This window comes from Vulpes lagopus, chromosome 9, assembly GCF_018345385.1.
Source record: "Vulpes lagopus strain Blue_001 chromosome 9, ASM1834538v1, whole genome shotgun sequence".
NCBI classification, from domain to species: domain Eukaryota; kingdom Metazoa; phylum Chordata; class Mammalia; order Carnivora; family Canidae; genus Vulpes; species Vulpes lagopus.
The window spans coordinates 15,434,930-15,448,745 of record NC_054832.1 but is presented as its reverse complement, the minus strand read 5'-3'; the positions used below and the strand labels follow the sequence as shown (position 1 = coordinate 15,448,745).

General features: G+C 48.9%; 1 protein-coding gene across 14 annotated transcripts in view; it reads right to left on the bottom strand.

Annotated features, from left to right (window-relative positions):
* MTSS1 (MTSS I-BAR domain containing 1) overlaps nt 1-13,500 on the bottom strand; it is a 161,192-nt gene extending 147,692 nt beyond the window's left edge. For 7 of the 14 annotated variants that reach the window (XM_041768927.1, XM_041768939.1, XM_041768929.1 and 4 more), the window contains exon 1: nt 12,929-13,499. In XM_041768927.1, the coding sequence (XP_041624861.1) occupies nt 12,929-13,000 (72 nt within the window). In that variant the 5' untranslated portion in view covers nt 13,001-13,499. Of the gene's footprint in view, nt 1-12,928 lie in introns of all 14 variants that reach the window. The other 7 variants (XM_041768930.1, XM_041768934.1, XM_041768928.1 and 4 more) reach the window with 2 other exon arrangements.
* Between the last annotated feature and the right edge of the window lie 316 nt (nt 13,501-13,816).

Below are 13,816 nucleotides of genomic sequence, written 5' to 3'. Positions count from 1 at the left end.
CGACTTCACATCTACACACTGGGCAACCGAGGTCACGGAGTCACCCAAAACTACCCTGTCTTCATGTGTAAATGACGTCCATGCTAGTCCCCATCTCCATGGATGGTAATCTCTAAGGATGGTAATGAGGGTACAGGAAATCATGCAGGTGCTCAGAAGGGTGACTGACACTTAGAACACGATTAAATCCCAGCAACTGCTATTTTCAGTACTGTACATCCGATGCCAGCCACCCTATCTTGGCCATTTAATGAGCACCTACTATGGACAGGTATGGAGTGGGGTGGAGGCCATACAGAGATAAGGAGCCAAAGCACTGTGGAACTCAGGCTAGTGGAAAGCGGATGTGTTAGCCACCAATCAGAGGGCACCACGCTCCAAATATAAAGTACTAGGCAGTATGGCTGGTGCAAGCTTCCAGACGGGGGTGATGCCCTCCCATAGGTCTTTAAGGACAAAGGGGGGTTTCTCTGGCAAAGAGGAAGGAAGTAAGTAAAGAAGGAAAAAGTTTTCCATGCAATAAAAGTAATTAGCAAAGGAAAGGAAATACAGAAGGTCATGCTGCATGAGAGTCATTCTGGGGTCTTATTTGGGGGCACAGGAGACAGGAACAGGGAGATCCTTCAGCTTACCTAATGAGCTGCAAAGGAGGCCCAACAACCACTCCACTGCCACCTGTTCCCAGGATAATCGCAATCTACTAGAGACTCACTAAGATGTCCGCTAAAACTGCAGATGCCAGAGCCCCACCCCAGAGCTACACAATGGAAACTTCTGGGGAGGGGGCCCACATACCTGCATTGAACACTCTCCCCAGCGGACACTTGTACCTTCTTGCTAAAACCACACGCAGCAAGATTTGAGAATCACCACGCCAAATAAGTTGCCTCGTCCCTTTGAGGCCCGACAAGCTATGGCCTCAATTTCCCAGACCCCATATTCAAGTCTAGCTCCTTGAGAAATAATCTCCTGGTGATGAGCACCCGCTCACAAGAAGAATATGGGTGCTTTCTGAATGGCATTGAGCAACCCCGCTCACAAGAAGAATATGGGTGCTTTCTGAATGGCATTGAGCAACGTGTTTGAAAAGCCTTGAAGAATAGGTAGCTTTGACCCAGGATAAAGCCTTCGGGCCAAACTGTCACTGCAAATCAACATCTAGCTACAAGGATACACTCATCATAGCGTTCCTTATAATTAGTGAAAAACTGGACACAGCCTAAACATGAATCGGCACAGAACCTATGGAACTGGTGCCCGCATGCTCTTCCCTGGCCTGGAACATTCGTTCCCTGATACCCACAGACTTCCTAAGGTGTTGCTCAAAGGTCACCTGCTCTGTGAGGCCTTCCCTAGCCACTCTACTTAAAACAATAGCACTGCCCCTGCTCTGTTTCCCCACCGCACATAATCTTTCTAATATACAGCAGAACTGACTTCATTTGTCCCCACTGCCCTAGGACATAAGCTCCAAGGAGGGCAGGGATTGTGTCCGTTTTATTTACTGCTGTACCCTCAGCATTTAGCATACAACCTGGCATACGGCCAGTCCTCAAATACAGGTCAACTGAATAAATTAACTGCACATATCCTACACAATGGAACACCACACAACACTAAAACTGACGTGGCTCATAATTACATACACAGATAAGCAATGTTAAGTGAAAAGCTAAGTGAAAAAAGAAACTTCTGGCACAGTGTAAGCCGCATGAACCTTTGTCTAAAATGTGCGTGTGTGTAACCCACTTTGTAATCAAGCAGGTTATGGGGGAGTTTTATTTTTTACCTAACAGAGATTTCGGTTTTTCTTCCATTAACTTTATACTGCTTGCATAATCGGACAAGTAATCCCTTATGAAATGCTCTCAAAACACGTGCTAATTTTTTTTTTTAAGGAATAAGCTTCCTCCTTCGTGACTTAATTAGGGTGTTCCTAATTAAGCCCAGCACAACATCAAAGAGGCCAGGTTCCAGGGGACCCTTGCCTCGGGCCTACTCCTGGCTGCGGGGCGACCTCGGTCCCTCCAGCGGCAGTTTGCAGAGCTTCTGAGCGCTGGGATGCCAAAGGCTTGGCCACCAGTTAGCTCCTCCTGGCTCTGCTACCCGCTACTTGCTTCCTATTGGGGTGCCTCATCCAATTATTCAGGCCCGAGATCACATCCTGCTGGAGAGCTGGCTTTGAAGGTTCAGTAAACAATCACTTGAAAACAAAGAGCGACCATTAAACCAAACTCAAAGACTTCCTTAATGACTCCTGTGCTCAGCTGCAGGAGCCGGGGAGCAAGAGAACTGGGCCTCAGAAGTGAAACTGAGGTCTCCCTGGAAACTAATCTCAAGCATTTCCAGCCCTCCTACCGCAAATATCCCCCCTTCCTGTTTTGCACCCAGGCATGTGGGGTGCGGAGCTGTTACTGGGGTGACCCTGGTGGAGGGGGTTTCTTCAGGAAAACAAACATGTGTTGCTCCGGTAGTCACCTTCAACAACCGCATCAGACCCTTAGACTCACACCCTGCCCGCTCCCCACCTACTTCCCTCTGCTGACACCCGTAGGGTGAGTCAACACCCAACCCAACATCTGCTCAGCTGGGTCAAATGGCTTTCAAAAGAGAGAGGTCCCTTGAGCTTCTTGTACCAGTTCAGAGAACCTCCGATTGCTATGCTCTAAGGTTCATCCTGACTCTAAAGATCCAAATAGAACAATCAGAGAGATCAAGGAGACACACCCATTACAGAATCTAAAAAGGAAATCCTAAAAGGTCTCACTGTGAGAGACAGTCCACGGCAACAGATGAGCAAAGACCCTGGAGCCAGACCACCTGGGTTCAAATCCCAGCCTTCCCTCTCCTTTAGCTGTAGGACGTGGGCAAATGGCTTGACCTCTCTGAATCTCAGTTTTCCAATCTCTAAAGTGGGAATGATAGCAGTAACTATCTCAGTGGGTTGTTGGGAGGATAAGAGTCTATTTGTAAGGAACTAGAATAATGCCTGGGTGTGCCATATAAAAGCTGATTAAACAGGTAAAATTAAAATGTAGTTATCAGTTTAGGTTCTCACTCTACCAAAGCCTCCCCTGACTGTCCTCCCACTCCAAACAAGAATCAGAGGCCCTCACCAAGATCCTGCTGCCTTTCTGCTCTTCTGGACAAAACTTTAGGGCGAGGGCTGTATCTGTCTTGTTCACAGATGTATTCCACCCCCAGCAATGCCTGGCCCCTAGTAGGCACATCATATCTGCAGAATACACATGTACCGTGTTCTCTCAAATTATTCATGTTGAAAGCTTGAAAAGCACTGCAGTGTTATCTCTATTGCATTTTCAAAGTGGAGCTATAGGTTTCTTGTATTTTTGAAACATCTGAGTGCCATTTTTGCAGGGTACTTCACTAGAAAACTCCCAGGGTAGCTCATTCAGATGCACAAGAGCATTTTATTTAGCATTTATTTCATGCCAAGCCCTTTATATATATTTTCTCACTGAAGCCTCTACAACTTTAAGAGGAAAGTATTATTTCTCCCATTTTACAAGCAAGAAAAATCAAATCTGGATTACTCATCCAGAGTAATCCAGTTTGGAAGTGGCAAAGCCAGGCTTAAGGTAGAATGTAATAAATACTAGGTGGACTCAACCTAGAATGTGAAGAATGCCTGAGGGTATCTGGCTTGGTGGAAAGAGGAGAGACCAGAAAGGAGATAACTTCGTGGTGGGACCTTGAAGGATGAGAAAGATTTCAGTGGACAACAATGCAGAAAATCATCCAAGCAGAACAGCAAGAATGAGAGGCATGGGATGTGTTCAAAGAAGCCCAGGACTCCAGGATGGGGAGCATGAGACATCAGCAGGACACTCAGCTAGGGGCCAACCGCGGGGATCTTGTAGGAAGATCTGGGGCCGGGACACCTGGGTGGCTCAGTGGTTGAGCATCTGCCTTCGGCTCAGGGCATGATCCTGGAGTCCCAGGATCCAGTCCCATATCGGGCTCCCTGCATGGAGCCTGCTTCTCCTGTCTCTGCCTCTCTCTGTGTCTCTCATGAATAAGTAAATAAAATCTTAAAAAAAAAAACAAAAAACAAAAACAAAAAACAAAAAAAAGGGAGATCAGGTGCCAAGCTGCTGCAATAGTAGGCAAATGAGGCCACTCTTCCTGGGGGTCACTCCAGAAAAAGGGGGAGGAACTCAAAAGCATAGACAGAAAAAGATGACCCTTACAAAGCAGCACCTCTCCCCTTAACCTGTTATAAACATCTCTGAAAAGATATTTTGTCTTTATTAAGCATTAAATGCCCTGAGGACCTAGCCCGGCACCCAGCCCTTCCTCTCCCTTTACATACAGTGGGTTTGCAAACAGAGAAATGCAAATAGGCCCAGCTGAGGCAGAGGAGGTTATAATGAACTCCAGAATAATTGACTTAGCAAGAAAAAAAAAAAACTCAACTTCTCCATTTCCTGCAACTTCACTGTAAACTCTAAACGCAGCTAGGTCAAGGGTGGGGTAGCATTTGCCCTAAGTGGTGGAAAGAATGACTACCCTGATTGGAACCATAACAGCAGCAAACATCCCAGCGCCCTGGTGCGCAAGGCCCTGGTGTGGAGCACTCACAAGCACAGTCTGATTTCTGAATACTCGAAAGTGGGTACTTTCTCAGACCCACGTACACAAGAGAAAAAGGAGGCTGAGCAATTAAGTAACTTGCCCACAGGACTGAAAACCAGATCCCTTTGACTCCAAGGTCAGCAGTAGCTCTGGAATTTCCACAGGAGGGGTTTGGAGGCAACGAAGGAACCAGAAGGTGTGCAGGAAGCTCACTATTTTTACTTAGATGGTGTGTTATAAATCTACACTGTCCAAGACAGCAGTTTTAGTCACATACGGCTATCTACACAAAAGTGAATAAAACTTAAAAACAGTTCCTTGGTCACACTCGTCACACTTCAAGTGCTCAACAGTCACATGTGACTAGTGGCTAACATCTTTGACAATTTCCATTATGGTAGAAAATCATATTGGACAGGGTCATTGTCCAAGATTTTAAATCGTTACGTATTCTAAAGATGCTTTTTCTATTATTTTTACATTCCAATTTATGTAATGTTTCACTACCAATTTATTTTTATTCTTAATCAAGGCAAAATACATATAACATGCAATCTATCATCTAGGCCATTCTGAAGTGTTCAGTTCAATAGTGTTTAGCATAGTCACGTTGTCTTACAAACATCTAAACATGCTCTTCCTCAGAGTTCAGTAAGGTTGAGAAAGTACTTTTGAGGGTGCTAAAATTGTGTATAACTCAGTGGTTCTCTGGCCACACGTTCAAATTACCTGGGGGTGCTTTAAAAAATTTGAATGCCCAGGATGTGCTCCGGAAACACCGAATCAGAGCCTCCAGGGAATAGGTCCAGGTATCTGTGTCTTAAAGGCTCGCAGGAAATCTGATGCTTATGTGCCTGTAACCACGGGCATTCTACTATAAGGGGCAAACCAGCCTAGAGCCTCCTCCTCTGGCCAGACCACTCCTCTGGCCCCCTAGAAACCCGTCCTGCCAGAGGTGGCAGGGAAGGGAATCCCAAGCAAAACCTGCCGTCCACCTCCAGGACTTCGGAGGCCACTCATGCTGAGCAAGCTAATATTTTACTTCTGCCCAGATTCTTGAAGAGGAAGAAAGCAAATGAAAAGACACACAGCTCAAAAGGCACTCGATTGATTTTTTTTTTAAACCCACTTAAACTAGACAGGAAAAGAAAAACCACTTAGAAACTATGACCAAAGGCCGTATATGCCAAGAATCAGCACAGGAAGGAGTTTTTTTTTGGCGATCCCATCAACTTCTCCAAACATAGACCTGAAATGGCTCTACAGACTCAACCAAACTGGAGAGCTACCGGGACATAATTAAATACAGAAAGCTCTTTTACAAGAGAGTTCCAGGGCTGGACACAAAATGAGTTCAAGGTAAGGAGTTCCCTTAAAGGCGTCATTTGAACTTTGGGTGAACTTACTTAATTCATATAATTAGAGAGGGTTGCCAGGCTTGCATAGTCACCCAGTCTCAGGGACTGATGGGCTCCCCAGACATAGAAACGTGGCCCTCTGGCCAGCCACGGAGAAGACTGCAGGCACTTTGTAGGGGGACAAGGACAGAGGCCAAGGGTGACAGGCCACAGCCTGGCCGGAAAGCCTCTGCTCTATCTGCACACCCAGAAGAAGAGGAAAGGAGAACTCCAGGTTTGTCTGTCAGAGAAGTCTGGTGAGTGGGAGGGAAGGAAGCCACAATATGTCAATAGATCATAAATTAAATGACTTCCACAAAAGTGACAGCCAGATGGGAGACGCCCACTGCACATCTCAGTTCAAATTCACACCTCCAGGCTGGCTCTGGGCTCAGGGCACAGAGATAAGAACCTGACTGCCTCTCTGAGCCTCCTGCAGAATTCTGGAAAGTGGAATTCTGTATGCTGTCCTCCAGAGATAAAGCCATTCCCCTCTCTCTACCTTCAACATGTTCCAAAGAGCTCCAGCTTTGGGATCAAATTGGCCAAGGTCTGAACCAATCCACCTCACCATGGCCCTGGATAAGGCTCTTCAAAGAGCCTCAGTTTTCTCATCTGTAAAGTGGGACAGAAAGGTGGAGGACGTGAACCAGAAGCACCAAGCACTTAGCACAATGCCCAGCACGTGGCAGGTTCTCATCAAGTCCCTTCCTGCCCCATGTTCACCATATGCAATGAACACCAAGCACCTACTATGTACAGGGGGCCCACAAGAGTATCTTAAATCTGGAAGCAGCCCAAGACACACAGACCAGGTCCTCCCTGGTCTAAGAGGTGAGAAACACTGACAATGGAAGGGCTGCTCTGGAACCTATGCTACGTGGGTTTGGGGGGTTTTGTGTGTGTCTGTGTGTCAGATACTCAGAGGGAACCTTGCACAGCCTCCCAACTAATTCAAGAAGAGAACCTCCGCAATCAAATACAATGGGCTTCCTTGATGCTCAGCCAATTAATTTACTCTATTTGTCTCTCCGGTTTGCTACTTAATAAGGGCATATCAGCAGCGCGATCTACAAATCTGAGTTAAACTGCTTAAGGCATCCATGAGTTCCCTCTAAGGAGCCCCAAATACTTCTCAGTCTGATGTCCTAGGCAGCTATGTCTGCCTTTGGCTTTTGTTTGGTTCCAGGAGAGGTATTTTCTTTGTTTTTGCAGAGGTGAGAGTTTAAGGGTGTGAGTGTCCTGAAGGCAGTTCCAAGAAGTAATGGAGACCTCAAAATGATCTCATTTTTCCATTCCCAGTCTGAGCACCTAAATAGTCTCCTGCAGATGGAATCTTGCCAGCTTTCACCTATCCCCAGGAAGATGGAAAAGCCTAGATGAAAATTGTAGATAAGGTGTCTAATAGATCAATAGTTTCAACCTTTTCATCCTCCAAACATTTTAACCACCTCAAATGAGCTGGCCATTATTGACAGATATCATTTTAGCTTTTTTTTCTTTTCCTGGATGCAAAAGAACAGTACAAACTACAAGAGGTCAGTAGCTGAGAAGCCTCTGTATACACAGAACATGCTTATACTAAAAAGTTGTTTGCTGTTTATCTGAAATTCAAATTTAAATGGAAATTCTGTATCTTTACGTGCTGCATCATAGCACTGAGCTCAGTGCTTGCAACCTCCCTGGTGCTCAATAAATAAGATCGAGTTAGGAGTACATGTTACTCACCTAAGAAATGACAGCTGAACCAGGCAAAATTCAAACTCAGCTCATCTTCCACGCAAACCATGACTTAGGATTGACCTTCTCCCTCCATCTGGGGCATCCCTAACTGGAAACTCAGAACATAAAGCTTCACACTGTCAAGCAACAAAGCCCTACCCGATTTGGTTAAATATGATGTGTACGGGACTTACCCACAGAAACATTCAAGCCAAGACCAAAGAAAAATGATTTCTTTCTAGACCTGGATAAGATCCGCACCTAAAAAACCAGGTGGACTGACCTAGAATAGGCCCTCAATCTCTGACCAGGCACCCATTCTGAGCAGTTCCCCACCGCCATTTTCATGACATCTTCACTTCACCTTCTTCTCCCACAGGCCCAAACTGAGGAAGCTGTAAAATCCTGGGCAAACACAGCCATTTGCTAAGAGAAAAACCAACATGGGGCCCATCTGTACTTTATAAGGGCTTGGTCTGTCCTGCCTCTGCATGTCACCATATACAGAGCTGCCCACCTCCCTCAGAGCACCGGGCCGCTTTTGGAGGCCTTCACTGGATTTTCGTTCTCTTCCTAGAGAAAACTTTTTTTTTTTTTTTTTTTTAGTTTTAAGAGTCCAAGGGAAGTTCTTCAAGAACTGACTGTGGCCCTTCCTTCGTGGCCACCATATGGTACTTCACGTTACCTACTTGCGGCCCACGGACAAGCAGCTCTCCAAGGGCAGGCCTTGTGGCTCTCTGGCTCCTCGCTGGCCAGCAAAAGACCGTCCACATAACAAGCCCTGGATAAACAGCGAGGGAGTGAGTCTGTCTGACAGAAACCCCAGAGCCAAAGCAGTAGCAAGGGGGAAAAACAACCCTGAAATCATTATCCGGCGCTGGACCCAATACGCACATTCTTGATCTAGGATAAGTGAGAGAAAATAGCATGTCATGCCTTCGAACCACAAAAGATTTCCATGGAATTCAAGAAGTCCCTTGACCAGCTCTAATTTTAGGGAGGACTTAGGAGAGAGGATACTGGTGCAAACGGAGGTGGGGAGCCAAGCAGAACTGAACAAGGCTCCTATTCTGCTCGGCACAGGTGCTGGTAACAGGACACCCCTCTCTCCAGCGAGAGGTGGGGTAGGGAATTCAAGGTGTGCTTGGGTGTTCTCACCCCCCAGCCCCATTACATAACCCCCAGCACGCTCCCGAACCTAGTACAAAGTTCTCCCTGCATCAGGCCCAATTCAGCTCCTCACATGCTGATTCTTGAGCAATAACAAGGCTGAGGAAAATATTTGGTTTTAGCATCCAACTTAAAAAAAAAAAAAACTAAGTTAATTATTAAAAGAAGAAAGATATCCACAGTGACTTGCCCTTGAGTTTGGCCAGTGGCCTGGTCTTACAAGCTCCCCCAAACATCAACAAATTCTTTGCTGGTTCAATTACCTAAACATTAAAATAAATAAACTTTTTTTTAAAACTCCAAGTACCAGGGATCCCTGGGTGGCGCAGCGGTTTGGCGCCTGCCTTTGGCCCAGGGCACGATCCTGGAGACCCGGGATCGAGTCCCACGTCGGGCTCCCGGTGCATGGAGCCTGTTTCTCCCTCTGCCTGTGTCTCTGCCTCTCTCTCTCTCTCTCTCTCTCTCTCTCTCTCTCTCTGTGACTATCATAAAAAAAAAAAAAAACTCCAAGTACCAAATCGCTGTGTTGTACATCTAAAACTAATTATAATGTGATATGTCCATTATATCTCAATTTAAAAAGAAGTAATGGCTCAAATCTGCTGTTTGCAGCATTTAGCCTGTTTTTCTTGGCACATGAATAGAAACTCCAAAAAAGATTCTAGAGCCTCTTTAATGTCTAACCACCGTCAAACACCAGAGGCCAACTGGCCTTCCCACGCAGTCACTTCCAAGCTACTGTTCGTTCCCCCAGACAAACGGGCAATAGGCCCTAGCCTCCAACCACGTGAATCTCATCTCCCTTTAGCTTTGGGACCAGTGCACACCAGACAACTTGATTTATGTGGATGGGCCGAAAGGCAGCCAGTAAGCGATTCTGCACACCACCATCATTAGTGACCACCACCACAAGAGGGTGGAAGATGGGGGGGAAAAAAAACACAAGGTTTCCTCTCATCAAGGAATCAATAAGTTATTTAACAGCTGCTGCTGGATCCCAATGGAAGAAGAGTTAGGGTTTCTTCCGCACCTTTCCTGCCCCTCCCCCCCCAAAGGAAAAACCCACACCCATACAGCAGAGGATTTAACCAGATGAAGGGTCACTAGAAAAAAGCAGAAAGATTCGTCTCCAGTGTCAGTGGAGGTTTTCAACATCTTGAGGTTTTTTGGTTTTGGAACATGTACGGTGTTAGGCTTTGAAATTACTTCATTTTTGTTTAGTTTTGTTTTCTTTCTTTCTTGTTTTTTTTTTTTTCTTCCTCCAAAGAGGAAATTGACTCCCTTCCTGTGCTGCTGTACGTTTGGGAGAATCAAATGCTACTTAAAAAAAAAAAAAAAAAAATTCCTTACCCTTTCCTCACCCCAGTCCAACATTATTTCTGGGAAAATAACCTAAAAATTTTCTCAAGATGGCCTTCCAAAATGGGTTTCCAACATTTACACTTGTCCTTCAAAGCAAACAGAAAGGAGACCAAAGACATGAGAAACCCATCATGGCAGTTCAAAGAAGAAAAAAAGGATAAACTGGTCATTAGAAAGCCAGCTGACTTCAGATATTGAACACTGACTTTTATTGGTGGTGACTTCATGAATTATGCATACTACATACTTCTTATTCTATATGCCCAATTTTTTTTAATTTCCTTTTAAAATATCACGGCCATCCAACCCACAAAGAAGTCTTTTAAAAAGAAAACTCCATTAAAATATTCAACAACTGAGTTCTGCATAAATATTCTTGGAAATCAATCTACCCGTCTTTTTCCTTATCTCTGCTCCCCAAAAGCCTGGAACCCTACAGACCTCAAGACAGGTTTTAGTCTTCCCCTCCAGTTTACTTCTCAAATCCTTGCCAAAATAAAACAAACAACCTTAAAATAAATGCCTTCCCACAGGATGTTGAACAAACTCTACTAAATTCAAAGGGAAAGAAGTGTCAGGAACCATAAACTAGAGATTCAGCACTGAGAGGGCATTAAACATATCTTTATTTTTAACTAGAATCTTGCAGAGGGAAAAACATGCCACCTCAGCACTCACAATCCCCACCCCCCTCCATCCACCAGAATGCTCCAGGGCAGCCACGGGATCGCAGGTGGAAAACTTCTGAAGGGCTTTGGGTTCAAACCCATAAATGCAAAGAACCAAGACTGGATGGATTCTGGATTAAGGAACAAAGAGGGAGAGAAAAATAAAAATCCTAGATTTTTTTTTTTTTTTCCCCTGGGACTGCAGTGAGCAGAAGAACTTTTAGGTCACTGGATCCTTGTTACTACTCAGGGACTGGAAACACCCATTTCGCTTCACAAAAATAAAAAACACACAAGCAGGTTTACCAACCCATCTCAAAATTCTTCCCCTGATGATCAAAATGCACGTGTGCCTCAAACCAAATGTTTGATTATAAGGCGTAGAGAATTTAACAAAAAATACCCCAGAGTCCAAGGCGGGGGACACCAATCTTTGTCTCAAGAGAGCACTTCAATAAGTCAATGTGGATTGAGGGCAAAGGAATGAAAGAGGCTGTCTTTGAACAGGGAATAATCCATCTAATTCCAAGTGGCTGGATTAGAGGCATTCCTGGACAAGCAGGGTCTAGCTGAAGATAACGCTCCACGAATGTCAATTTCTCACCTCCTCCCTCCCCCCCCCCCAAAAAAGGGCACAGGCTCTGTAGGAGGGACAAGGCCAGCATGGAGGCACCTTGGAAAAGTTCACCCTTGGGGAGATGGCACTTGATTCTAAAAGGGGGAGGGGGGAGCAAGCGTGACAGCTGAGCATTCCTTCGCTAAGTCCATCTCCCAGTCCAAACCCTCTCTAAACCCCACACTTGATCAGACAAAAGCTCCTCCAAACGCCCAGGCAGCGGCTGAAGAGGGGCCGTCCACACCCACCGGCTGTACAGCTTTCCAAACCTGCCTACTCGTTTTGGAAGCCGAGCTTTTAATTAAACACCACCTCCCCGGATCTGTTGAGGCAAACTGGGGCTGGGTTAGAGCCAAAGAGAAGCTCCCTAAATACACATGAAAAAAAAAAAATCCCCCCACCGCCCCCAATTCCCACCTCCAGCCAGCTCGGGAGGTTGGATCTATTTCCTTTGGGTGAGTAACACAGGGCCCTGATCTACCTCTATGCAGCAGAAAATCCACATCCTAGATCAGGTTATCCCCAGTCCCACCCTTTGCAGGAAAAAAAAAAAAAAAAAAACCGGGTGTTGTTCCCCGCCCCGCAATACACACACACACACACACACACAGGCGCGCGCACGCTTGCGCACGCGCACACACACACACACACAATATCTTCACAATCCGTCCAAGAGAAAACCTGGAGGCTGTGTGTGTTGGGGGGGTGGGGAATACAGCGGTTTAGGGGACCCCAATCTTGCCTTCAGACTGGGCGCCTCAGCCCGGTGGAGGAGGGTCCCCAGCAAGGCTGCTCTGGGAACTTCTGCTCCGCGCCCCCGGGAGGGCTGAGGGAAGGCTTGCACACCCTCAGCAGCTTTGGAACTGCCTAATTAATGCCTAATTTGCTCAGATCCACCCCAACTACCCCCCCCCCCGCCCGCCCGCCAGGTGGACCTGAAAGAAGCCAAGAAGGAGGGGAGAAGGGGGGAGCCTCCCTCGCAGGCTCTCGGCCGGAGGGCCCGTTCCCGCGGCCACGCAGAGCCCCCGCGGCCCTCCCCGGCCACCGCGCCAGGCGCCCCCACCCCGGCCTCGGGGGAACCAGGTGTCCGCCCGGGCACCGGCCTCCACTCGGTCCAGCGACAGACAATGGGAAACTTGGAGCCGGGGCCCTGCGCCCCCGGGGAGGCGAGGTGGTGCCGCCCCCTGGGACAATGAGCGCGGAGAGGGCAGGGGGCACCTGGCACCCGCGCGGATGCGGGGAGCGGCCCGGCCCGGCCCGGCAGAGCCCGGGGCGGCGCCGCGGGGGCGCAGGTGACCCGCGGCCCGAGCGCTCCCGCAGGTGGCGGCGGCCACGGCGCAGGCGGGGGCCGCGGCGAGGTCAGCGCGGCCACCGCAGCCGCGCCCCCGGCGTCCTACCTTCATGTCGCTGATGATGGTCTGGAAGAGGCCTCCGAGCGCGCTGCATTCCTTCTCTATCACGGCCTCCATTTTCCCGGCGCCGGCAGGAGGACACTGTCGGGGCCGCTGGACTGAGCGCGGGGCCGGGGCGAGCAACCCCACCTCCGACTCACAGCCTCGGCTGCCGAGGCACCGAGCGCCCAAGGCCGGCTCTTCTCCGCCCCCAAATAATAAACGATGGTTTAAAAGCCGAGCCGCCCCGCAGGGTGATTCGCCTACATGCGGCGCTCGGCGTCTGGCCCCGAAAATGCCCGGAGAAGGCTGACGACCAGGCCACCACGGGTGCCCGCGACGGGGACGGCAGAGCCCATCCTGAGGCGGAGAAAACCGCTCGCTGACCTGGGGCCGGCGCCACTGAAAAACGCGAGGCTTTCTGATTCAGTGATATTGCTTCAAATTTAATTTAAAAAAAAAAAAAAAAAAGAATCGCCCCGCGGCAGGACGCGTCCGCCGGCGCGGTCCGGAGCTGCTGCTCGCAGCCGCGGCCGCCGCCTCCTTTTCACTCCTGCGCGCCCGGCCCCGGCGCTCGCTCTGGCGCGGCTCCCGGGGACGTTCCGAGGGGCGCGCGCGCGCTCGGGGCCGTGCGTCCGCCGCGGGGGCGCGGGGAGGGCGCGCGCTCGGGGCCGTGCGTCCGCCGCACGCGGGCGGGGCGAGGGAGCGGCGCGTGCCCGGGAGGAGGACCGCGGGCGGCGCGGCGAGGATTCCGCCCCCGCGGGAGCCGCCCCCTCCCCGGAGCGCGCGCCGAGCACCCGCTCCTGCCCCGGCCGCGGGTCGCGGCGCCGAGAGGGCGGGTCGGCACGCGGCTGGCGGGCGCCCCGCACCCCCACCCCCCACCCCCCACCCCCC